The following is a 26,190-nucleotide window of genomic DNA, read 5'->3' as shown; positions in this document are numbered from 1 at the left end:
CCGCCCTTCTCCTGCCTCAGCCTCCCGAGTATCTGGAATTACAGGCGCCGCCACCACGCCCGGCTAATTTTTTGTATTTTTTTTAGTAGAGATGGGGTTTCACTGTGTTAGCCAGGATGGTCTCGATCTCCTGACCTCGTGATCCACCCGTCTCGGCCTCCCAAAGTGCTGCGATTACAGGCGGGAGCCACCGCGCCTGGCACCAAAACACTGTTTTAAGAGAAGTCTTCGTTCTAAGAATTTTCACCATCTATTTTCTTCTTGGAACTTTGAGAGCTGCAACTGGACTTGACTTTCCGGGAGTGTCAGCAGCAGAGGGGCCGTTTCTACCCCCACGAATCCCGGGAGGTTCCGCAGCAGGATCCGTGTTCTGGAATGCCGACCCGAGTGTCCGGGCAGCAGTCAGCGTAGAGTGGCAGAGGGCGCCTGGCCAACGAGGGCAGCGAAAGCGCAGGGTAGACGCAGTGGGCACGGGGGAGAACCCACGTGTCAGAAGACACAGGCAAGCGGAGGCGCTCCCGGGGCCGCCTCGGGAGCCCGCGGGGATGAAGACCCGAGGGCAAGATGGCGCCACCCGTTTGGGTAGGAAGTGGCTTTTGTACGGGCCTTTTAAGGCTCTTTAACCTTTTCCAGCAAGCACTGCAGACTAAATTTCATTTAGTCTAACAGCCCGCAGGAGATAGAACGCCATTTCGATGCCGCTTGTGTATTTAACTCCCTCTTTTTATTAATCTGAAACAGTGAATGTTACCAAGACGCTTCTCGCGTGACTTCAGTTTTCAGCATATTTACGCGGTGAGAGGTGATGTCTATATCAAATCAGATTCCCAGAGATTTATATTCTGAATTTTAAAAAAATACTAACATTTGGCAGAGTGTCTGGAACAAGGTAGATGCTCAAGAAACGTTTGTTAAATAAATGTAGATTTTTTGGAAAGCAAAACTGTTACTTAACTCCCTTTGTATTCTTATTGTATGCATGCAGTAGCTGCATAATAAATGAATTAGCAGAGAATGAGCAGGTTCACGGCAAGCCAATTTTAACAGCAGTAGTCATGGAAAGGTAAAAGAATACTGGGAGGAATATCCCTGAGCAATTCTGTATGTTAGAGCTGTTGCTGATGTGGACGAGCGTTTAAACACTTAAGGTGGAAGGGGAGAAAGTGGGAGAAATTTGATCACTGTTGAATACACACTTACCTGGTTTTATTGGGTGTTTTATTTCCAGCCAGCCAGGAAAAATTCATCTTTGTGCCTTAAATGTGTCTTAAATAAAGTCCAAGACATTTTGGAAAGTAATATATAATATCAAGCATTTCAATAACATGAAGAAATGTTTCATTTTTCTTTTTTCTCTCTGCTTTAATTAAAATAATGGATTATATCAGTAATGCATTTAAAAAATGGATCAAACAATTTCTCACGTTTGAATTTGAATGGTCTCAGGCTTGGAAGTATTACCTGTTTGGACTGTGTTGGGTTGGAAATTTTCAACTATTTTAACATTTCCAAAAGTGATCTTGAAGATGGTATGGACAACCATTGAGCCGCCCTGACACTGTTTCTCAGAGGTGTCAGGATCACCTTTATGAGTCACAGCTCATAATCTCAAGTGGAAATTTATATCCCTGGATCATTAGGAATCAAACAGATGGCTTCTTGTATTTTATTATTAAATGAGCACATTTTTACTATGAGGCCCAGGCTTGCTGCCTTAACGAGGTCAGCCTGCTTGACAGATGGCCCTTCTGTTTCTCTCACCTTCTAGTTGACATCCCGGCTCCTCCTGCCCCATTTGATCATCGTATTGTGACAGCCAAGCAAGGAGCGGTCAACAGCTTCTATACTGTGAGCAAGACAGAAATCCTAGGAGGGTGAGTCATGCTGAATATTATTAGCATTCTCTCAACAAAAGAGGAGAGTGTGCAAAGACACGGGGCCACATGACTTCGTAAATGTCTGCCTGTCTTGACCTGAGAACTAGAAACGTTAGAAACAAACATTTTAAGAAACCGTATCCATTTCTGAAAATTGTCACTGATGCCAGAAAGGTTAATGTGGTGACTAAACTCCACGTTTATTATCTGCTTTACTTCCCATGTTGTAATGTCTAAAAGAAAGAAAAACCCATTGTGAGTCACCAGAAGGTTGACCAGCTGTCCAAAGCCATAGTGCAGCCTCCAGGAGACAGAACATAGAAATGAGTCAACAGCGTGTAGTTCTGGTGGCCTGTATTAGGTCTTTCTGTCATTGCTGCTGGTTTTTCATTTATGTTGTTACTGTATTAATTATTATTATCCATTTCAATTGATTACTTTGCTCAGCAAATAACTTATTTTAGGGACATTTAAATGCACATTCTCCCTAAAGAAGGAAGATTAAAGGCCGGGCGTGGTGACTCACGCCTGTAATCCTAGCATTTTGGGAAACCGAGGCGGGCAGATCACTTGAGGTCAGGAGTTTGAGACCATCCTGGTCAACATAGTGAAACTCCATCTCTATTGAAAATACAAAAGTTAGCTGAGTGTGGTGGCACATGCCTGTAACCCCAGCTACTCAGGAGGCTGAGGCAGGAAAATCGCTTGAACCAGGGAGTCGGAGGTTGCAGTGAGCTGAGATCAGGCCCCTGCACTCCAGCCTGGTGATGGAGTGAGACTCTGTCTCAAAAAAAAAAAAGAAAAAAAAAAGAAAAAAAGCCAGAAAGAAAATTAAAGTCCATCAGGGACCAGCTTCATGCTGGGGGTGGGGAGAGGGTGTTCTTTCTTTCTTCTACTTCTTTCACAACCCCCCTATGATATCTTGTAACTCAAAGTCTAAATTATAACGTTTGCTGCCATCAGCATGTCTGTGTAAAATAGGAAGAGGAAGGCAGAACATCTGCACGTGTGCATACAAAATGTACTCACCAACACAAAGAAAGCATGCATTGCTACTGCAGCTCAGGCTTCTGCAAGTGGTCTTCAGGGAGTCATTGATATTCGTGAAGTCCCTTCTTCCTCTTCCCACTCTGTATTTCTTTGCCCTCCGCCGAATGGAACCACCTGGACTTTGCTTTCCTCATCTGGCTGATCTCATAGAATGCCCCATGAGACTGCGGGGAAGGGCTGAGGGAGAGACAGGAATTCCACAGCATGAACTGGTGCCATGGAAGCCTGAGGTATTTGGGTCTTCAGGGACATCAGTGGCAAGCCAGCAAGTATTTCTCTAACCGAGAATAGTTATTTGCAGAAGAAGTTTTGAAAGAATTCCCAGGATTTGTGCTGTTTTTCTGGTCAAGGTTTGTCAACTGCTCCTTCGAAACTTCCTTTCTGTCTGTTTGGGCACCATGGGATCTTCTCTTTGGTACTGCAGTCTAGACCAGCTGCCCGTCAGTGCTTGTTATGGGCTTCACCAAAATTGGCAGCCATAATTCACTTAGCAAATAAGTTAGAGGAGCATGATCAAATGTGCGTGGATGCCTTCAAAATGCAGATATCACCAAGTGCTGCACCTCCTTTTTAGTGGTAGGAGGTTCAAGATGCAGCAATTTATCTTTTACTTTTGGCAGAAATATTGCAACATGCCAAGGATCACTGGATCCCAAAACACCTGCCCACAGGGGCAGGCCCCTGAATTTTCCTGGGGGTTCATCTCCTGCCCTGTGACCTCGAGGGTATCTATCACCCCTGCTTGGCATGTTCAATGAGCATAAGGTTATCACTGTGTTGAACCAGCATGAATCCTGGGAGTTGGCCTCAACCTTCAGGGCCCTTGCAGAATAAATCAGGGGAAAGAGTCAGAGGGTTGAAGGAGCCGGGAAGTCAGACAGTGATGGGCACCACTGTTGGCTCAGGAGGTTCTGGGGCCATTGCTAGTGAAGGGAAAAACAAAACAAAACATTTTCATAACAGCCACTTAAGAGGTGCCTGGGCCTGTATCCATGTATTCCCATAGAGACTCCATCTGGAACAGAGATTGGAATTGAAGTCACCCCGTGGCTATGTTTATGGTAATCCTGTGTCATTCTCCAAGATCCATCTGCCTCTGTGCTGAGTGTGCAGCCTCAGGATGGGATGTGGCGGCCGTCAGTGCTCCTGCATCTGTCCAGCGTTGCCATGACTTTCATCGTTGAAGTCCTCTGCCTTGTCATAGGGCTTGCCTCAGGTTCACTGTGTTGCTAGGGAAGCTGTTCCTCACTCCCGACTGTGACATCCACCATTGCAGAGCAGGGACACGTGTTCTAGCTTATTATAGTAAATAAGAAATCAAAGTAAGCAAATTAGATTTAAAACTGTTCGCAACTGTGCACATCTGTATGTGATTATGTAGGTAAGAAGCTGTCTTACGATTATATTCAAGCTCATAGGTGACTGGGCAATACGCAGTCTTGACTATATGGATATATATGCAGTACTGTTACATGTGCAGTTTTCAAAAATAATTTTATATATCTGAAGGTGGGCTCTCTTGTTCATATGCTGACAAAGCCCAGCTTTTAACATTTGTATGTATTTAGAAAGGTTCTGCATTGTCTGTAAAAGTGGTTCTCAAATGTTAGGGTGCATATGAATCACCCAAGAAATGTGCTGAAATGTAGACTCTGGGGCCTACCCCTGGATTCCTGCCTCAGGAGGTCTGGGGTAGGGCCCAGAATCCTGGATTCTTTTTTTTTTTTTTTTTTTGAGATGGAGTCTTGCACTGTCACCTGGGCTGGAGTGCAATGGCGCGATCTCCGCTCACTGCAACCTCCGCCTTCTGGGTTCACGTAATTCTCCTGCCTCAACCTCCCAAGTAGCTGGGATTACAGGCACGTGCCACCACATCTGGCTAATTTTTTGTATTTTTAGTAGAGACAGGGTTTCATTATGTTGACCAGGCTGGTCTCGATCTCCTGACCTCGTGATCCTCCCGCCTCGGCCTCCCAAAGTGCTGGGATTACAGGCGTGAGCCACCACACCTGGCTGAAACCTACTTTCTTTACAGCTCCCAGGTGATTCTGATGCAAGCGACCCACAGACCACACCTTGACAAATACTGTTCTAGAAGTTTATGCAAAGAACTCCTCATAGGGCTGCTCATCCAGACTTAGCAGGAGAAATACTGGGGCCACTGTGTGCTGTCTACGTGGCAGCTGACCACAGGGCCTCATGCTGCGCCGCTTCCTCTTTTTTGGCAGAGGGCGTTTCGGCCAGGTTCACAAGTGTGAGGAGATGGCCACAGGTCTGAAGCTGGCAGCCAAAATCATCAAGACCAGAGGCATGAAGGACAAGGTACAGCCTGTGGGAGGTGGTCCCCTCTCTCCCTGCCCTGTCTTGGCCACACTAATGCACTGTTTCCTGGTTCTCAGGAGGAGGTGAAGAACGAGATCAGCGTCATGAACCAGCTGGACCACGCGAACCTCATCCAGCTGTACGATGCCTTTGAGTCTAAGGACGACATTGTCCTGGTCATGGAGTAGTGCGTATCCCCTCTGCCCCTCCCTGACCCACTCATGACCATGACTGTGCGTCAGTAGCTCTGTCCTGCTGCAGCGGGGCCAGAACCAAGCTTGTCCCCGCAGACTCTGATTCGCGTGGATCACACAATCTCATCAGTTCTCAAAGGGAAACGACTTGGGATTACGCATCTCCATACGGGATTTTATTGATAAGAAGTAGCGGGACCAAGTAGATCTAGCTTTGTATCTAAGCTGTTTGTCAAAAATCAAGCTTAAATACTAGCCAGGGCAACCTGGAGGAAAGTGGTTTTTGAGCTATATCTTACTTTCACCATATTCACATGTCAAAAACGGTTGATGATTCGGGCTAAGAAGCTTCCATTTAAACTCACCTTTATAAAAACATAAGGATTGGTTAGTTAGAAACCGAGTACAGTCATTACTTGGAATCTGAGAGGGTCCCAGGATCCCCGCAAATACCAAAACCAGAGGACACTCAAGTTCCTGATGTAAAATGGTGTAGTCTTTTGCATATAACCTATGCCCATCCCCCCGAGTACTTTAAATAATCTCTAGACTACTTATAATACTTGATAAACTGTAAATGCCACATATACAGTTGTTATACTGTATTTTAAAAAAATTTGTATTATTTTTGTTGTTGTATTGTCAATGTTTATTGTTTTTTGGTCAAACATTTTCATCTGCGATTGTTTGAACTTGTGGAAACAGAATCCACGAATAGGGAGGGCCGACTGCAATTCCAACACTGAATCGATATTGTGATTCCGTTTTGTTTTTCATTCTGCAATCAGGCATTTTGAATAAAAAGTATAGGTTCATGGTCCTCTCTTATCCACACTTTCACTTTCTATGGTCTCAGTTACCCTAGGCTCCAAAATATTAAGTGGAAAATTCCAGAAGTAAACAATCAACAGGTTTTAAATTGCACACTGTTCTGAGTAGCCTGATGAAATCTCCCACCATCCCGCTCGGTCCCACCCAGGACGTGAATCATCCCTTTGTCCAGCGTCTCCACCACTCCCTGCGGTTAGTCACTTAGTAGCCGACTGGGTCATCAGATCGACTGTGGAGGCATCGCAGTGCTTGTGTTCACGAACTCTCACTTTACTTCACAATGGTCCCAAAGCACAAGAATAGTGCAGCTGGCATATTGTCATCATTGTTCTATTTTACCCTTAGTTATCGTTGTTAATCCCTTACTGTGCTTAATTTATGAATTAAACTGTATCAGAGTTATGTATCTATAGAAAATAACATAGTATATACAGAGTTCAGTACTATCCACAGTTTCAGGCATCCATGAAGGGTCTTGGAAGGTGTCCCGGAGGATGAGGGAAATTACTGTGTCTAGCACCAGCCACACTGAATCACTGGAGAGTTAGAAGGCTGAGACCCTGACTACCTTCAGTCAGGGCTTGGAGTTCCCCTCCCAGAGTTCTTAGGGTCCTCTTTCTCTTCAGCATCTTTAGAACATGATACATGTGGGCTCACCCCAGAGCTGAAGACACTGGATAAAGGGGCTTTGAGGGCAGGTGCGGTGGCTCATGCCTGTAATCCCAGCACTTTGGGAGGCCAAGACTGGTGGGTCACTTGAGGTCAGGAGTTCGAAACCAGCCTGACCAACACGGTGAAACCCCATCTCTACTAAAAATACAAAAATTAGCTGGGCATGGTGGCGTGTGCCTCTAATCCCAGCTACTTGGGAGACTGAGGCATGAGAATCGCTTGAATCTGGGAGGCAGAGCTTGCAGTGAGCCAAGATCCCACCACTGCACTCCAGCCTGAGTGACAGAGTGAGACTCCGTCTCAAAAAAAAACACACACACACACAAAAGATGGAGGGTTGGCTTGAGGATTTCCATTTGTGAGATTGAAGGTATATAAAATACAGGCCTTCAAGGTAAGAATCATCTAAGTAAGACAGCAAAGAAGGCAGAGAAATAACTGCACATACACCTTTCAGAAGAGGTAGCAGAACTTGCACGCCAAGTCACTACAAGAAAAGCACGTGGTGGTTAGGAAATCAGGACTGAGGGCTTCGCTCCTGTTCCCTCTGCAGCGTGGACGGTGGGGAGCTGTTTGACCGCATCATCGATGAGAACGACAATCTGACGGAACTTGATACCGTCCTGTTCATGAAGCAGATATGTGAGGGCATAAGGCACATGCACCAGATGTACATTCTCCACTTGGACCTGAAGGTAAGATGTTTTGTGTCCTGTGAGATTTTGTATCCTTTCCACCCCTTGCTCAGTGAGTGGGCCCTGTCTGCTATTCTGTGCCAGCTGGGGAAACTGGTACAGTCACTTCAGAAATGAATAAGCATCTGAATTGTTACCCTCATCTCCTTCTTCTCAGCTTCTGTCACTCCCTAATATTTGCATGTTCCATCTTCAGGGGCTAATATTCAGATTCTTGTAATTTGCCTGCGTTAAGGAAATCTATATGGCAATGGTTTCCCTGAAAGTTTAGAATTAAAACAGTCACCACCACCACCAGCACTGCAGCGGTAGCCGTGTGGTATCCCTCTTGTCAGGACAAGTAGGTGAGAGGATTTTAGCTAACTCAGAATTCCCTAAGTAGCAGCCAACCTTTCCAGGTCTCCAAGAATCGCCGGCAGCTCCTCGAGTCACTCAGGAAGCTCCGGACTTTGGGACTTGTTTTCTGTGGGTTTGCTGCCCCATGGAATGGAATCCTATGGAGAAGGGAGCAGAAGGCAGTTGGAAGGACGGGGCCGAAGTGCTAAGGAGCAGAGAGGGTGGGGCGGGCACCCCCCTGCCAATGGTGGAAAGCACACAGAAGCCAAGCCGCCTTTCTTTCTCCTCCTATTGATCGCCCCTTCCCTCTTTACCGCTCTCATTATGTCTCACTATGAAATTCCTAGAATCGGACTGCACGTAGTCTTAGTTACAACCAATGAAAGACCTAGGCCCAATAACCCTGATCAAGTCCCACGTTGGGACTAAGTATCATAAAGTACATCTTGTGTGGCTTGGTCATTTTCTCATTTCCCTGTTTGCACAGCATGACAGTAAGGTAAAATATATATTCTATATAACATCCCATCTATTGCATGTCACCAGGGATTGCATAGCTAAATAAATTTAGCCTCCTTAAATAGGTTTCCATGGGCCTCTCTTCCTATAACTTGGCTTCCCTCACTGTCTTGATTTATGTGCCTTGCCTTTCCCATTCACTTTTGAGCAGGAGGAGAGCAGGAGGAAGTGGTTTATAAAATGACAAAGTCAGAGGTTAAAAATCATTAGCAAAAGCCTGGCTATGAGCTGGGTTTGATAATACATGCTTTCACGGAGCATTTTCATTGACTGTAGATATTCTGCAGATATCCCTAACGGGATTTGATTGGCAACTGGAACTAAGAGCAAACCTATTGTAAGTCAAATGACTCCATATGGGGCTTCGTAACATTGATTGAGGACCTGCAGCGGGCAATTTTAGTTATGGCTTGGATGCAAAGATCATAAAAAAGGTGACAGCTGGATGGGTCATTAAGGAGCTGCTTTTCTGAAAGATCCTTGGAAGGAAAAGGGCCAAAAATATTAAGAATGATTGTCACTATGTGGGAGGAGATTGTAGGTGACTTACAAACAGTCTGTTTCATATTTTTCTGTTTTGCAAATTTTATCCAATGAACATTCTTTAATTTTATCATCATAAAAAGGCTAACTTTTTGAAATGCCCTCAAAACGGTTTCTCTATATCCTGCAAACTTTTTGATGCCGCAGTACTCCTTCACAATTGGACAGCTTTATACATGATCAATCAGTTATTTAAGCACGAAACCAAATGTTTCACATAACACCCCTTCTCTATAATGACTTTGACTTACAAACATCTGTTTTAGAGATATTTTAGAAAAGGCCTTCCAAAGATATTCTACCCAACCAAATGTACTATTGAATATTGATAAGGAGACGCTGTGTCATTTCATAATGTGTCTCTGAATTTCTGATCTCATTGGAACCTCTTCTCCATCCGGACAGGTTGGGGAGGGGGAGCCTGCTCCCACTAAAGGCTGAGGAATGGGATCCTGGGCATTCGCCTTCTGGGCTGGTGCCCTCCAGCTCATAAAGAGTTGGGACTGAGGGTTCTTAACTCTTTGAAAACTTTTTTTCTCTTTTATAAATGGTCTTGACTTTAAATCAAATCACTTACTTTCCCCAGACCTCCGTTTTTCGACCCCAATAAACATCAGGTGCACTGGTCGGACATTCTGTGAGCACTGAGGCTGCGCTACAACCTACTTGTCTCCCCTACACCCCAAGGCTGTCAGGTTAGCAGGCTAAGGCCTTACCAGGGCCTAGCTCCAAGGGAACACTTAGTCAGGGGATTTAGGCATTGAGACCAAACTCAGCAAAACCTCAGAACTGCCGAGACCGAAGAGTGACTGGAGAGAAAAGCCCTCGTCTCCCGTGCGACTTTCCCGTAAGCGCTGAGCAAAGGGAAGCTCTGGAGGCCGGAACGTTCACAGTACAGTGCATGTTCAGTGTGGCTGTTTAAATGGAGCAGGTCAGTTCTCTTGGAACTCATAAATCTTGGGAAAACTATTTCTCCAAGAAGGGGAAATTCATACTCAATAATTTAGAGGGGCAGATGTCGGGTCTGAGTGGGCCTCCACAGTGCATTTGGGAAGGACTGAAGCAGCCTCCTCTTCTTGCTCCCCTCAAGGCCTCTGCCTGAACTCAGGCATCAGGGTGAACGGTGAGGCCGTGGAGAGGACTGGGTAATGCAGGGTTGGCAGGATACCCGCAACCTCATCCACCACATAATTAAAGGAGAAAGTGCCCACACGGACAAGCCCGCCCCCCCGAAGTGAGAGGCCTGATACGTTTTTTCTGAGCGTCGTTGTATTTTTAGTTGTGGTTCAAGGACAATTTGAGTGAATGATGGTTGTTTTCATTGCTAATGTGTCTCTTTCTCCTGGCAGCCTGAGAATATCCTGTGTGTGAATCGGGATGCTAAGCAAATAAAAATTATTGATTTTGGATTGGCCAGAAGGTATGTCTATTTGGACGTAGGTGTACGAACGGAGGTAGGGGACATGATGGGTGCCCTTTCTTTGCAAACATATATCTGATCTGCTCCTTGGTTTCATGATCTCATTTATAATTAATTTAACAGAAATTATTATGTTTGGCCTTAACTTGCTAAATTTGAGACTTGAGTGTTTAGAAGTTTCTATAATGCATGCAGTAAAAAGTATAAAAAATTAAAACCTAATGCAGTGAAGTTTATTAAATTAGAAGCCATTAATGTAGCATTTGCAAGTGTTTGTCCTCATCTTTCATATTTGTTCCATCTGTACAGAGAAGATTTACTTTAAAAATATTAACGTAAGCAAGATTGCAAAGGGTTCTGGCACATGTAAGATTCTTCAGGGAACAAAGAGTTTACGTGGACAATTCAGCACATCGACGATGTGTATAAAGTGGATGTTGTAAATTATTGCAGTACTCTGTTTATTCATTAATACAGGCTTACTCCAGTCATCCCCGTGTCAATGACTGTATCAGGTTTCCTCTTGTCATCTTCTATAATTCAGATGTTCTAATTATTCACAGCGGCTTCTCCCACAACTGGTTCAACCTATTACGGTTTCCCAGTATGAATTTTGACTTTTAAATTTTCTGGGACCGCTGTACAAGTTTTTGACACCCTTTCTTCATTGTTTGGGTTCCTTTAATGTTTGTTTAGTTGAAGTTTGCTGTAGGACTGAAGTTACTTTGTCTCATAGACTGCATCATTTCAGTGTTCATGATTTTTGATTGACACTTCCATCCTCCCACTTTGTCTCTTAAATCGCAGATACAAACCCAGAGAGAAGCTGAAGGTGAACTTTGGAACCCCAGAATTTCTAGCCCCTGAAGTTGTTAATTATGACTTTGTTTCCTTTCCAACCGACATGTGGAGTGTGGGGGTCATCGCCTATATGCTGTGAGTAGCTCTCCCCGTCTCTGACCCTTCTCCATCTCCATGCTTATTTTCTGAGGTTTTGCCATTTTAAATAAAAGCCCCAATTGAGGTCCGTAAAAAATAAATAACACTGTCCCATCCTCAGTTGCTTTCTAGGTTCTGTTGAATCCTGTGGGTGAAAGGACTGAATTCTTCCCCTGTACATCATTTGGAAAAGTAAATGTGTGTCCTCTTCATTAATCACTGTAACTCCTAGGACACAACCTAAAAACCAAAAAATAATTTAAAGAGCTCACATGGCCCGGCGCGGTGGCTCATGCCTGTAATCCCAGCACTTTGGGAGGCTGAAGCGGGCAGATCACGAGGTCAAGAGATCGAGACCATCTTTGCCAACATGGTGAAACCCCGTCTCTACTAAAAATACAAAAATTAGCCAGGTTTGGTGGTGTGTGCCTCTAATCTTAGCTACTCGGGAGGCTGAGGCAGGAGAATCACGTGAACCCGGGAGGCGGAGGTTACAGTGAGCCAAGATCACGCCATTGCACTCCAGCCTGGTGACAGAGCGAGACTGCGTCTCAAAAAAAAAAAAAAAAAGAAAGCTCATATCCTGATCTGCTAAGTGACTCAGGCTAGCCCCACCCCTCAGAGATGACCTGCCTGGCGTTTGCCATCTGAGCATGTAGTAGCACTTTGCGAACTGTAAAGTGATTTAAAAAGGAAGCTGATATTCATATTCATATTCTGTTGCTGCTGTCTTTATTGCCACAGTTGTTTAATTAGGATTGGGTGGGAGTGGCAAGCATTTTCTTGATTGCAATAATATATTATAAAATTATGCTTTCGGATTACGTTATTTTCCTTCTCTCACCTTTGAATGGCAGAACCAGAAAAGCAATCTGTATGGAAAGGGATTGAGGCTGTTTAAAAAATACTCACTCTGGACCCTGTGTCCTCCAGACTTAGCGGTTTGTCCCCTTTCCTGGGTGACAATGATGCCGAGACGCTGAACAACATCCTGGCCTGCAGGTGGGACTTAGAGGATGAAGAATTTCAGGACACCTCAGAGGAGGCCAAGGAGTTCATCTCCAAGCTTCTGATTAAGGAGAAGAGGTAACCCAAGTTCGTCCTGTGCTCTGGGCACGGTAGGGATGATCAGGAAGCAGGGCGTACCACCAGGGCTGTTAGAACTTATTCCCTCACCAACATCTGTGATGCTCGTGCAAAGTCACAGATAGAATGAGGTTTGATCCTCTTGACCCTCTCTACTACAGTCTGGGACTGCTTTGGTCATGAAGCTACACAAACCTTTCTCCTCCTGCCATTTTTCATGCAGCTGTACCAACCATGGGCTCCTGCTGGGCCTCAGTTGACTCACTGTCAAAATGAAGGACTTAGGAGAAGTATTTCTAGGATTCCTTTCACCTCTACAAAGCTGTATATGGTTCTGTGTAGCTGAATCTTTAACTACCACTTCATTTGAGAACCTACTATGGTGGTTTGCCCATGATCACACCACCAGTAATTGGCAGAACGGAGGCTCAAACAGATAGTTCTCCTTCCCCGACGGCCACACACTTGGCTGTTATCTATTACATGGGCCTCTATTTTCTGTTATGCTGAAACCACATTAATTCAAAATTCAGTGGATGAAAAGAGTGACACTGGAATATAGGGATTTGCGTTTTAGAATCAGAGAGGGAGAAGGGCATTGTGATTAACCCATCAAACACTCTGTTGCAGATGGCTTTCTACCTGAGCCATATAATGACTGAATCTGTTAAGACTTTCAGGACCAACAGCATTTGTCTTACCGTTTTATTATCTTTATGGCTTTAAAGTCACGATACACATGGCCATGGATCAACAGGTAGGAGGGTGTCACAGGGAGTGGGGAAACAGTGTAGGCAGGGGGTCTGGCACAGAGCCTGGCAAGAGATGCCTTCATTCAAGTGTCAATCACCTACTGTGTGCCAGGAAATGTGTCATGTGTTAAGAATAGATGCACATCCAGTCCCTACCTACAGTAACTCACCATCTAATAAAAAGGATGGGTATTTTTTTAAAAGATGTAATAAAATGTGGTTAACACAAAGATAAGGCCAGAACTGAGTCCCTAGAGAATGAATAGAACCTAGCCAGGCTAGGAGTATCAGTCAGACAAGAGGGACAATTCACAAATAGTGGATTAATAATAATAATAACCTTGATGGAAAAGCACAATAACAGCCAGGGTTATTATTATTAGCACATTACCCTTCCCAAGGCAGTGAACAGATGGAAACTGTCAACGCTTTCAAATCTTCGGAGGACGAGAAATCCACATTTACTGTGAACCTGTTTTACACATGTACTTTTGTGTGTTATCTTATTTGGCTTCTGGATAATCCTGTGGTCTGTGGAGACCATCATTTTACAGATGGGGAAACTGAGGCTGAGAGCAGCTGCATTCACATGGCCAGCTCAGAGCAGATGCAGAGGTGGACCCAGTGGGCTCCAGTGCTGCTCACTCCTTCAGTCTGAGGGCTTCATGAATGCCCAAGGAGCATCAGATACCCATCTGGGCCGATGGCAACAAGCTTAGAATTCCAGTCAATGCTTGGATGAAACTAAAGCCAAAAGCCAAACACCACTATCATAGAATAAATTTCTGGGGTACAAAAATAAACTTGAAATGTTATTAAAAGTTTAATTATTAGTACAATGTTATTGCTAACTTTTTAATAGCCAGATTTAAGAAGTTCGACCCTAGAGTGCAGAATCATCATTTTTCACCTTGGTCAGCCATTGGAAGGCTCTGGAGATCCAGAGCTGAAAATGTTTGACACTAAAGCAGAACCACACTTCCAACTGCGGTTGGTGGAAGTCAAGAGATTTTTAAAAATTACCTCTGCCTGTTTTTGGCACTATAATGGTGATGTTGTCACCAAGTTCATTGACGGTAATAAAGACTTATCTCCTTTTCAAATCTTATACTTAAATATTTTGGTGTCTGATGAAGCGATTGCATTGAAGCAATCCTACACACTGAAGCTTCATTACTGCTTGGAACTACCTCTTTGACTTCAGACTGTTGCATTCACTTACAAATTTTTTTTTTTTTTTTTTTTGAGACGGAATCTCACAGTGTCACCTAGGCTGGAGTGTAATGGCACGATCTTGGCTCACTGCAACCTCCACCTCCTGGGTTCAGGTGATTCTCCCGCCTCACCCTCCTGAGTAGCTGGGATTACAGGTGTGCCCCACCACACCCAGCTAATTTTTTGTATTTTTAGTGGAGACGGGGTTTCACTATGTTGGCCAGACTGGTCTTGAATTCCTGACTTCATGATCCGCCCGCCTCAGCCTCCCAAAGTGCTGGGATTACAGGCGTGAGCCATTGCACCTGGCCTACAGTTTTTATTTTGAAAGGTTATTTGTTTTAACGTGATAAATCTTAGCACATCAAACAAATTTATAGAGCTTAGAATTCGAATATAGTAAATCTATATTATTCTTCTTTATATTATTTCCCAAAATTGTATAAACCTTTGCTAGCTCCAAAAGGATATTGTTTCTTTGTAAAAGTATCTAATGGTCCCTCTCTTAATAATTACATCGACTCTATTTCCCTATCTATTTAACTCAAAACTTCTTAATTCAAAAGTTAGTAATATTTATTATTCAAAAGTTTTAATACGTAAACTGCTTTGGCAATCATCAAGAACCATTGTAGCATTTTGCTCTTACAATAATAAATATATATTTATCTTTTAACTGACTGATAGGAATCCACTTTACTAAGTTCAGATGTTATATTACAGAAATGGTTACTTATATTTGAAAGTAAGTGTTCAGTTATTAACAAGGATTTTCATTATTTGCCTTGTTTGTCTTTACTAATGTTTTCCTGATTGGATTTGATAGTCACCTATGCCATCACTGATAGCACACAATTCAAGAGAAGGCAGAATTGACCATGAGCTTGACATTCGGCCATCTGGTCTCCCAAAGGCAGAGGCTGGAGCTGAAATTGAACAGCAGATGCAGGCCTTCTTTGATGTGTTTCTACTAATCACCGTCTGAATTTCCCTCTAGTTGGCGAATAAGTGCAAGCGAAGCGCTCAAGCACCCCTGGTTGTCAGACCACAAGCTCCACTCCAGACTCAATGCCCAGGTGACCACGGCTTCTTACTCTTCCTCTTTTCCTCCTGTCTGCCTGTCTTTTGAAGATCAGATGCTAGAGTCACCTTAACCTTAAATAAGGTTCTTTCTCATTCCTTTTCTCACGGACTACAAATCTTGTGTGGGTATTAAATTACTTAAAATGCATTTTTTAAAAAAATTATTTATTTGTATTTATTTATTTATTTATTTTGAGGCAGAGTTTCACTCTTGTTGCCTAAACTGGAGTGCAATGGTGCGATCTCAGCTCACTGCCACCTCCACCTCCCGGGTTCAAGTGATTCTCCTACCGCAGCCTCCCAAGCAGCTGGGATTACAGGTGTACACCACCATGCCTGGCTAATTTTGTAATTTTAGTAGAGACAGAGTTTCACCATATTAGTCAGGCTGGTCTCAAACCCCGACCTCGTGATCCACCCACCTCGGCCTCTCATAGTGCTGGGATTACAGGCGTGAGCCACTGCACCTGGCCTTAAAATGCTTTTTTGGGCAGTTTACATTTTAAAAATAATGTATTTGTTGTTTAATAGAGTATTTTCAGCACAACTGTTTATTATTAAATTGTTGTATCCATTATAAAATGAATTAATTCATTGTCTTATGTGCACATACATACAGACATATAACCTATAAACATATAAAGTTCTGGAGAATATATAGTAATATTCATTCAGGAGAAATATGCCTCCTTAAAACAGAATTCAGCATTCTAAATACTGTGCTCACCTGGCTTGGTCTGCTCTGGGCACCGAATCTAGTTATTAGATAACTTGAATCTGTTAGAATTATCTAATACTCAGCTTGGTCCAGATATCTATACAAGTCTTTGTGTAGGAGACTCTTAGACTACAGACTGAGTATGGTGAATAACCTAGCCCACTCTCTGTAATAACTTCTTACAATGAAATCTTCATCTACTCTCATCGCCTTAATTACCAGATGTTCATATTCCAACTTCCTCATCTGCCTCTTTGGCAAAGGTATCTTTCCTAAGCTGCAGAACCGTATGTCCATCTGTGTACTAGATGTTTCCACCTGGATCTTCCCACCCCTAAACTAATCTCATCTCCCCGCACCTCGCCTCACCATCAGCGATCCTCCTAGGGAAGGATGCCCTGGAGCGGTCTCAGCCAGCCCCCGCGCATCTTCTTTGTTTCCTTCCTCTCCCGCAATCCCCCATCTCATGTTTAATTTACCTCCATGTTCTGTACATGATATCCCCTAATTACCTCTGGAACCTGTGTGTTTCTCTCCATTCCCATGGTTACCGTGGCCTGGGACATGCCTCCCTGAATGACTGCAGCCTCCTGACTGGCTTCTTGGCCTCCTTCGTGTTGTCTCCATCCAAATGATTGTGGATTATATAATTAACACAGAAACAGATGTGCAATGCCCAAGTAACTTTACTGAACATCTAGGATGTTCAACTGGCAAGATGCACATACAGGCAAGATGCCATGCAAACCTTTGGGCCCACCAGGGACCTGTCTGACGTGCCCATCAGTTAGGGTGGCTGGTGCCCTGCCCTAGTATAGCATGGGTTTGATACGTTTTTGTTTCTTCCACCTTTGCTCCTCATCCTCTCCGTTTCCTGAGGTTTTTGGAATGGAACTTTTTCACTGACCAACAAACCTTGGAATGACTATGCCTTCGGTACTCACTTTTTCCACATCCAGTTTTTATTGAAATTAACTTTACTTCTAAATTCAGCATCGGCACTAAGTTTTATTTGTGTCTGAATATACCTTTCCTTGATAATTGGTACTGATGTCAAGTAAAAATAGACTTATTACCTAGTGGGTACCTCATCCAGACTACATAAACTGCTTATTAGGGTTACCAACCTATTTTGAGCCAATTTTCCACCAATGTATTTTTATCCAAGCTTATTGGTGTCCAAATACACTTTGACATGGTAGGATAGTATAGAAACCACAGCAGATAATTAATGACATTGTACAGTTTAAAAAGTTTAAGAATATTTTTTAAACCATGTAACAACAAGTAAAATCACCTTTTGTATCCATCCATCTGCTGGTACCTGAGGTGAATAGATAGTTCAAGAGTGATGATGGTTTTTTTCTTTTTTTAATGAAAAACAAATGCCATTTTATAAATCTAGTTATTACAGTTATAATTATATGGCATTGTGGAGGCACCCTTCTAACTGCTTTACAAAAAATACCTCCCTCACTCCTCATAGCAACCCATGAAACAGGCACATTAGTGTCTGTAGCTGAGAACACTCAGGACAGGGCTGAGCTCTGGAGTCCGGACAGAGCCTCACTGCTCTGCTCTCCTGCCGCTGATGGGCTGCTGGGTACCGGGGACCTGAGCGATGCTTCCAGAACCTTTCTTGTACCATACAGTTTTAGTGTTACTCAAAGTCAATATTCAAACCTAGTATATCTTACTTTTCAAGGAAATATTGAGACTAAAGTTTCCCAGAAGGCTTATTTTTAGAATAATCTTGGTTTTACAAAGTCAGAATTTACCTTTAAGTTGAAAATTTAATTCTGATCCAAAACTGTTTACCATTGCAACCTAAATTCTATTGTTAAGTCTTTCGTGTATTTTTGTCTCTTTTGCTTCGAGCTTAAAAGCACTTGCTATTTTGTAACCATATAAGTAGCACATTGACTCTCACTAAATTTAAGAAGGACTTTTTTTTCTTAGAAGTTAACATCCGAGAGTTCTCTGCCCTCTGTATTATGCTCAAGGTGACATGCAATGACTCCCAGCCTTTCTTACGTCCCCAACCATCTGTGTGTAACCTGTTTCCATCAGAAGCAGCTCTCAGCTGGGGTGGGGCAAAGCACTCCCAAACTAGGAATCTACTAGAACTCAGCACCTGCTGCAGAATTAGCCAGGGTTCTGGGGCCAGAGGAAGGAACATGACACGAATTTGACATGGTTTCTTTCCCCCAGAGCTAAGAAGCCTCTGAGCTTTCCTTCCCATTCTCAGTGTTGTGACCTTGGCTCATGCCCTTTCAGTGAACTAATAAAACAACCTGTGAACTGATATCCAACCTCTACTCACCCTCTTCCCTAATCTACCAAATCATTAGTTCCTTAATTACAGCTCAGACCTTGACTGAAAAAATCTTCACACGTTCCCCATGGTCCACACCAGACCCAACCCAGTTGCAGTCAGGGCCTGCTCCAGGACACCCCCAGCTCTTATTTTGAGCCTTGTCTCCACTGCTGCCTCCAGAGCAGCCCACAAGTCAGTACTTGTCTAAGGCCTGTATTAAATGCCCCGGCTTTTCTCAGTCCTTAAACTGGACTCTTTCTCTGTGTTCTTGAATCTCTTCGTGGAATTCACATTATCGTTGTCTACTCAATTTGAAAACTTTTGGAAGAAGCTGTTTCTGTGTCTGACTCATTTTGCAGTCATCGTAGCCCCAGTATCGCAAGTAACAGGGCACTCTTGTGCTATATCAGCGTGAGTTTTGGCAAAACACACCTGAGTGTGATGAGGTGCTGAGCTGTTTGGCCCTGACTCTGTGTGAGAAGGAAGGGTCGTGTGACAGGGGCCTCAGGGGAGACTGGACTCTGAGATGGACTCTGAGGTTGGCCAGGGTGTCTGTCAGGGGGTTGTCGGGAATGTAGGCTTCAAGAATCTCTCTTGAAGAGCACCTTCTACTCAGTAGCAAGTGACTGTCTTTTCACGTGTGCTCGTAGTCAGGGCCTGATGGAAACAGTCCTAATCCTTCCCACATGCCTTCTGCTTTCCCTAGAAGAAGAAGAAGAATCGTGGCTCTGATGCCCAGGACTTTGTGACCAAATAGTCTACAGGAGGCACCCATTTGAAAGGTTAGTCTTGGGTCCCCTCAAGAGGTGTCTGTGAAGGCCTTAAGAGACAGGAATAAGAAGGAAATGGAACATTTGCTCACAGACTCTGCGGGAAGAAGAGCCGTGTTTTGGCTGGCATGGAGGGCCCTGAAATCCGAATGCTGTGTTTGCACCCTGGCTCTGCTCTTTCTTGCTGGAGGAAGTTCAGTGCCTGACTCGCGGGCTGGGGAGAGTCTCACTTCCTGAGCTTGTTGAGTGGCTCCCATGAGAGCATCCAAGCAAAGCCCCGAAACCAGGGCCTGGTGCGTGGGAGGGATCAATGACCAGCTCAGGGAGTGCTGGTAACCGTCTGGGGGTAGTCCTTAGACAATGTGTGAGATCAGAGGAAGTGACACCCTCTTTTGTACAGATGGGGAAATTGCATCTCAGAGACTCAGAGACTAAATAACACCCCCACGGCCATGCAGCTTGTAAAGGGTGGAGTGTGGTTCCCTTGGGTGTTTCTGAAGCTGACGCCCACGTTTTTGAATCCCCTGAGCTGCTTCCTGATCTTGGCCTGCTCTACGAGCCCAAAGAATACCACCTCCTACACACACCCAGACACATGTGGACCTCCACCTAGCTCAGGTGTTTTTGGAATCATTGAGAGATGGGTTTACACATGAATACCTTCTTTGATATCAATAATCTAGCCCAATGTAGCCCTAAAGGAGAAGACTAACAGGCACATGTACTTATGAAGGACTCTAAGAAAACCCAACATTCATGTCCTTGCCAGCGGCCTGGACCCTGCAGTGAGTCAGCTCCCTAATCTTGGGCGGGGAGTCCACAGCCATTTTCTCAGCTCCATGCATGGAACTGCACAGGGTTGATGACTTGTGAGTGAGTTCTTGCTGCTCACTGTGTTTTTTTGTTGTTGTTGTTTGTTTGTTTTTTGAGATGGAGTCTTGCTCTGTCACCCAGGCTGGAGTGCAATGGTGCTATCTTGGCTCACTGCAACCCCCACCTCCCAGGTTCCAGCGATTCTCCTGCCTCAGCATCCTGAGTAGCTGGGATTACAGGCACCTGCCACCATGCCTGGCTAAGTTTTGTATTTTTAGTAGAGACGGAGTTTCACCATGTTAGCCAGGCCGGTCTCAAACTCCTGACCTTAGGTGATCCGCCCGCCTCCGCCTTCCCAGAGTGCTGGGATTACAGGGTGAGCCATGGGGCCTGGCCTGGTCTTCATCCTTTCTTCTGATAGGTCTGTTTCCGGGCCTGAGGTTTCTACCCAGGCAAAAATATCAAACCTTTTTGATTGTACATTTTCTTGTAAGCTGCCTTGAATTTTTGTAGAATAAGATGGGGTAGAAATGAATCAGTACCTCATAGTAAAGGCCACACATCAGTACTAGGAAAACACTTAGCCTTCGGAGGAAAGGAAGCTTACATATGCCCCTGTCACTTATTTAGAAATCCACAAAAAGTGAACAGGAAGGCTTGTGCCTTCTATTTACAAAGACCATTCTTCTTTGTCAAAAACAGCAAGGACATGAAAGTCTCGATAAGGTAGGAGAGAGTTTTGTTTCTTGTGAGGACAACCTGGAGCAAGAAAGGACCCTCGTGCCCCCAGGCCTAGGTTATGGCCCTCGGCGGGGTGCCCCAGCCCTGCTCCGTGAGTGCCTGGATCCACAGGCAACCAGGCTGTGTCCGCTCCTTCTCCCCGCCCCGCCTTCACCCTCTCCCCCAGAAGCAGTTTTGTCCCCAGCGACCACAAACCCCGAGGGTTTGCCACAAACCACCTTCCCACCATAAGGACTGGAGCCACTTTGGAGGCCTGATGGGAATGAATTCACTGGGTGACAGGGTTGCATTCCAAGGCGGGCCTGCTGCCAGGGTCTGGCGGGGGAAGAATGAGGAGGAAATGGTGATGGGAGGGGGTAGAGTCCTTCCACACAGACATGGGTGCTTCGAACCCGGTGTGATGGAAGACAACAGCAGCCTATGAAGTGATGGCCGTGCAGAGGACGAAGACAGCACATTTGGGTTGGCCACGCTGGGGCAGCTGGGCACAGCCTCTGCTGGAACTGCTTGAGGAAGCCTGCTGACGGTCATGGAGCCGGCTGCCTTCCTTTTCTGCACTCTTCAGCCCCCTTGGCCTCAGAAATTCACCTGAGTCACACCACAGGCCAAGGAAGAATCATTTCAGATACACACAATCTGGATATTTCCTAGGCTGGGGTGCAGTGTCGTCAGCATAGCTCACTGCAGCCTCAAACTCCTGGACTCAAGCGATCCTCCTACCTCAGCCTCCCAAGTAGCTGTGAGAAAAGACATGCACCACCATGCCTGGCTAATTTTTAAGTTTTTTGTAGAGGTGGGGTCTCACTATGTTGCCCAGGCTGGCCTTGAACTCCTGAGCTCAAGTGATCCTCCTGCCTCTGTCTCCCAAAGCACTGAGATTACAGGAATAAGAGCCACCATGTCCCACCTACCTTCCTACTTTAAATAAATAAATAAATAAAACTTAATGTAAGATTTTAACTCTGGGAGCAGCCTCATTTGAGAAGATAGAAAAAAAAAAAAGATTATTCTTCACAATAATATTCCCCGTCAGGATGAGATGGGTTTATGGCAGGATGTATTATGACGGAAACCAAATTTGAGATAATATTGATTTTAAAAATCTGGTGGTTGAAGATTATTCCTGTGGAAAAAGAAAAAGTTCCAGGCCGATAAATAAGGCGTAATTCACAATGTCAACCGAGGCATATACATCTCCTGCAATTTGTCAGAGGAAACATTCCCAAAATCAACCTGGTGGCATTTTGTTTCTGGTTACCTCTGTCGTATCTTTTGCCAACTTATGGGATATAAATTTAGGGTACTCCTCAGATCCACAGGAATGATGGCAGGTAGCCGTGTGCGGGCCCCAGGTCAGACGTGGTCATAAAGCCCATGGAAATGTCCCCACACCTGAGGCCACATTCTCACTTTGATGCTGGGATCAAGCTGACCAGATGGATGGAGTGGCTGTACTTCAGGTGAAACAAAGAGGCCTTGTCCTTCAATATTGCAAATAGTCCTAAAATATCTTGCACAAATTTACCCATGTAACAAACCTGCACATGTACCCCTTGAACCTAAAATACAAGTTGGAAAGAAAAAAAAATATCTTGCACAAACTGAACATTAAAAAGCCCAACTCTAGTAAGTGGTGGCATCCATCAAGAGGTTTCTTTTTTTTCCCCGCTCACATACACACATACATTATTAAAAAAAATCATCTGTGGTTTTCCTAAGGGGCACAACCAACTAATTATAATTTTAAAAGCCCTGCTGAATTAACAAGATTCATATTTTGTTTGCTTTGCAGGAAAACTGCTGCGGTTGCTGCTGCTACGAGAAAATTTTTTGAAAAATCAGCAGTTCTGATGCCTTGACCCCTATGATGATTGGCAGTCTTAGCAGGGGGAGCCCTCGACCCTGAATTTGAACTTGAACTGGAGAGCCTCTGCCGCGTTCAGAGGACGCCCAGCGCTGCGGTCTGCTCTCAGGGCGCAGACACATCCCTGCACCCGGTGGTAGTGACGTTGGGAAGATATTCCCTGCCACCTTGAGATTTTTTACTTCTAGAAAATTTTTTTTGCTCTTAGTCACTGGGGTAGGGGGCGCATTGTGTCTGCTGTTTCTCAGATGACTACAGCCATGACACTTGAGATGTACCGGAGATTTCAAAACTGGAGGATGCATTTGGAGGGAGGAAGCTACTTCTAGCCATTAGACTATGCCTTTTGAAGGGGCAATTAGATGGCCAGAAAGAATTCTAGCTCCCATGCACCCTTGAAGACTTAGTTTCTCAGACTCTGCCATTTTGATTTGGTCTACGGTCACGTGACTACAATGGATAAATAATTTGCTTGCTGGAACAGAAGCCGTCTTTGAATTCCCCAACAAGAGGCATCAGCCACTGTGTCTTTCATTTATTCTTAATTGTCCTCAAAGCGCATTTTCTTCCAAGTAGCTGATTCTGTTTTTCACATCTATACTCCCTGCACCCTTCTGACTGACAGTTCATCCCCACAAAACACATTGGTTTTGAGAGGTGATGCAAAAAGTATCTGTTTATGGTTGGTTGAAATTCTGACCTTTGGAATAATGTCAACAGTCACAAGAGGTTTCCTCAAGCCCCAGTTGTCAACGAAAAGAGACGGATCTGCACCTCCTGGAGCAAGACAGCACTGAGCTTTCAATGTTGAAGTGACTTGGGAAGTAACCTGCAAGCTTCTGGGTAAACACAAACAAACATTGACAAAGACCAAGTCCAGTCTCTCGCCCTGCTGTCTCACGGGACTCAGTGGGAGTAAAGAAATCGCAGTCGGACACCAGAGGTGACGGCAACTCTGCGAGTTCACCTGCTGGACGTGAGAACGTTGGAATGTTCCAGTTGGAAGGTTCCTGTGCCTAGCCCATGTGCCATTTCACGGCAGATATGTTAGAAGGGAAATGGCCCTGCTGTAGACAGTTATGGGGCCCAGAAAGGCACTGGGCTTTAAAGAGCAAAAGGACTGCGTCGTTTCCACGTGAGGAAGAGGCAAGGAAAAGCCCCACAAAATTCCCATTACCCGCTCAACTCCAAGCTCACCACCCAGCTTCATGAACTTTCCTCACGTTTTCCATTTCCAAATAACTGTTGCGTTGAATCAGCTGTGTTAATGCCTTTATTCTTTGTGTTTTGTTTGTTTGTTTTTGTTTTGACGGAGTCTTGCTCTGTCGCGAGGCTGGAGTGCAGTGGCGCCATCTCAGTTCACTGCAACCTCCGCCTCCCCAGTTCAAGCGATTCTCCTGCAGCCTCCCGAGTAGCTGGGATTACAGGCGCGTGCCAGCACGCGTGGCTGATTTTTGTGTTTTTCGTAGACATGGGGTTTCACCATGTTGGCCAGGATGGTCTCAATCTCTTGACCTTGTGATCCGCCCGCCTCGGCCTCCCAAAGTGCTGGGATTACAGGCGTGAGCCACCGCGCCCAGCCAATGCCTTTGTTTTTATCCATCTGTCCTTCTAAGCTCCTGTTGTCACAATAGCAATGAAAGGTATAAGAATTACTTGGTAGCCTCTTCAGGGATGGCCATTTCACTTTGCATCAGCCTTCCCCCATTATGTCTCAGATCCACCTAAAGAATCCTTCCTTACCACATGCCATGAATGTATGCAACATCCTTACTCTCATCTTTAAGGTAAGGAGGAAGTAGAGATAGCAGGAAATGTGTGATTTGGTGAAGGCCACATGCAAATTTTGTGGTCGTGCTAGTTATAAAACTGACTCCTTTCTAGCCTTTGCTCTTATGTTATGATGCATTTCTTTTTCTCCTTTGGCCTTGCATTCATCCAAGTTTGGTTTCTTATGTTCCTGTTATGTGACTTTGCTTCAAATGTTTAATTTAGTTTCCTTAAAACACACACACACACACACACACACAAAACCCTGTGACTGGAGTGTTATATTACTATGCTATCTTTAGCTGATGCTATTCATTGAGGCTGGAAAAATACAAGCCAGTGCATGCATTAATACTTAGACCACAGAGAGCTGGCATTCACTCAAGTGCTAAACAGGACACAGGGTCTGATTTGAAGCCCCTCGTGGCAGGGCGTTTTCTGTCCTGTGGTGTGCATTCTCTACCAAATCGAGCATGAGATCTTTTGCACGACATGCAGTTTGCATCCACCTTCCCTTCTGACTCACGTTGGCAGAGAAACTGTCCCCAGACCCTGCCACACACGGAAGAGACAGCTCAGGCCAAATACAGGCATGATTTCTTCGCCACGTGAATCCACGGATGACCCTGCAGTGAGCGGGTGTGATTTTTGTTTTGTTTTGAGGTTTAGAAAGGAGACTCTACTTTGAAAAGGGATCTTGTTTGATTCTGTAGTTAAATTCCCACATTTGGAACGGGACGGCATCTCCATGCCAGCAGGGGCCTTTTAAATGAGTGCTGAGGGTAGTTTGCATTGCAGAGTTGATGATTACAGTCTAGAGTTACTTGAAATGGGAGATTATCAGTCTAGTGTTCATCCCGCCCCTGCTCCATGTCCTTGTGTGGCTGCTCCAGCGAGAGCTGGTAACTAGGTAGACTGCTGCTCTAATGGGAAAAGGGGGCTTTGCAAAGCCGAGGAATCAGGCCAGATGCGAGCACGGACGTAGAAAAGCTGAGTCTGACTAGACCAGGGCTATGGAGATCAATTTTTCCAGCAGGTCATTAGGATTTGGGAGGCTGTATTTCTCCTCCACCCTCTTAATGGATGCTATGGCTTTGCTCACTCACTAGGCAGTTCCCACTTTCTGTAGCAAATGGAGGAAATTAAGCACCGATGTGGCACTTCCCACTGCCTGGAGAGAAATAAACCTCGCAAATTATTAAGGAGAAGGCATGCCACATTGGTAATTTGGAAGACACCAACACTTACCCAGAATCTGTTGCTATTTAAAAATCACGGTGAGGAGGGCACATGTCCCCATTTGTTACATTAGAAACTGTGGAAGAGACTCACCTGAGCTAACTTGGGGAAACAGTTTCTAGGTTGAAGCTGGTAATACTTACGTCTGTTGAGTGCCATAAGTTTATTTTCAGTTATTTTGTCTAACTCGATGTTAATTTGCTTTCTTTCCTCAAAAATGTAAGTAGGCATGTGGCCATTGTTGTGGCTTGCTTTGATGTATGTTTGGAAAGATGTGTGAATACTTAATTTTTATCCATTTTGTGGAAATTAGCTCAGCAATTTTTTTCTCTTTTAAGAATCAAAATATGGATTTGATACTAGGAACACAATTTGCTCTTTATTTCATTCCTTTTTTGTCCCTTCTGCTTCCTCTGCCCCTCCC

At 44.6% G+C, this 26,190-nt stretch overlaps 1 protein-coding gene across 1 annotated transcript in view; it reads left to right on the top strand.

The window, feature by feature from the left end:
- The window catches only part of MYLK4 (myosin light chain kinase family, member 4), an 85,049-nt gene extending 61,505 nt beyond the window's left edge, over positions 1–23,544 (top strand). Inside the window, exons 3-12 of the mRNA XM_011984537.1 lie at positions 1,769–1,874; positions 5,156–5,249; positions 5,327–5,436; positions 7,500–7,641; positions 10,389–10,459; positions 11,267–11,395; positions 12,332–12,484; positions 15,449–15,527; positions 19,279–19,351; positions 22,686–23,544. Coding sequence (XP_011839927.1) covers positions 1,769–1,874; positions 5,156–5,249; positions 5,327–5,436; positions 7,500–7,641; positions 10,389–10,459; positions 11,267–11,395; positions 12,332–12,484; positions 15,449–15,527; positions 19,279–19,326 — 932 coding nt within the window. The 3' untranslated portion in view covers positions 19,327–19,351; positions 22,686–23,544. The remainder of the gene's footprint in view (positions 1–1,768; positions 1,875–5,155; positions 5,250–5,326; positions 5,437–7,499; positions 7,642–10,388; positions 10,460–11,266; positions 11,396–12,331; positions 12,485–15,448; positions 15,528–19,278; positions 19,352–22,685) is intronic.
- The last annotated feature ends 2,646 nt before the right edge of the window (positions 23,545–26,190 follow it).

Source organism: Mandrillus leucophaeus, unplaced genomic scaffold, assembly GCF_000951045.1.
Source record: "Mandrillus leucophaeus isolate KB7577 unplaced genomic scaffold, Mleu.le_1.0 Scaffold27, whole genome shotgun sequence".
Taxonomy (NCBI): domain Eukaryota; kingdom Metazoa; phylum Chordata; class Mammalia; order Primates; family Cercopithecidae; genus Mandrillus; species Mandrillus leucophaeus.
The sequence above is the reverse complement of the archived record's forward strand: the minus strand, read 5'-3'. Positions and strand labels throughout refer to the sequence as shown.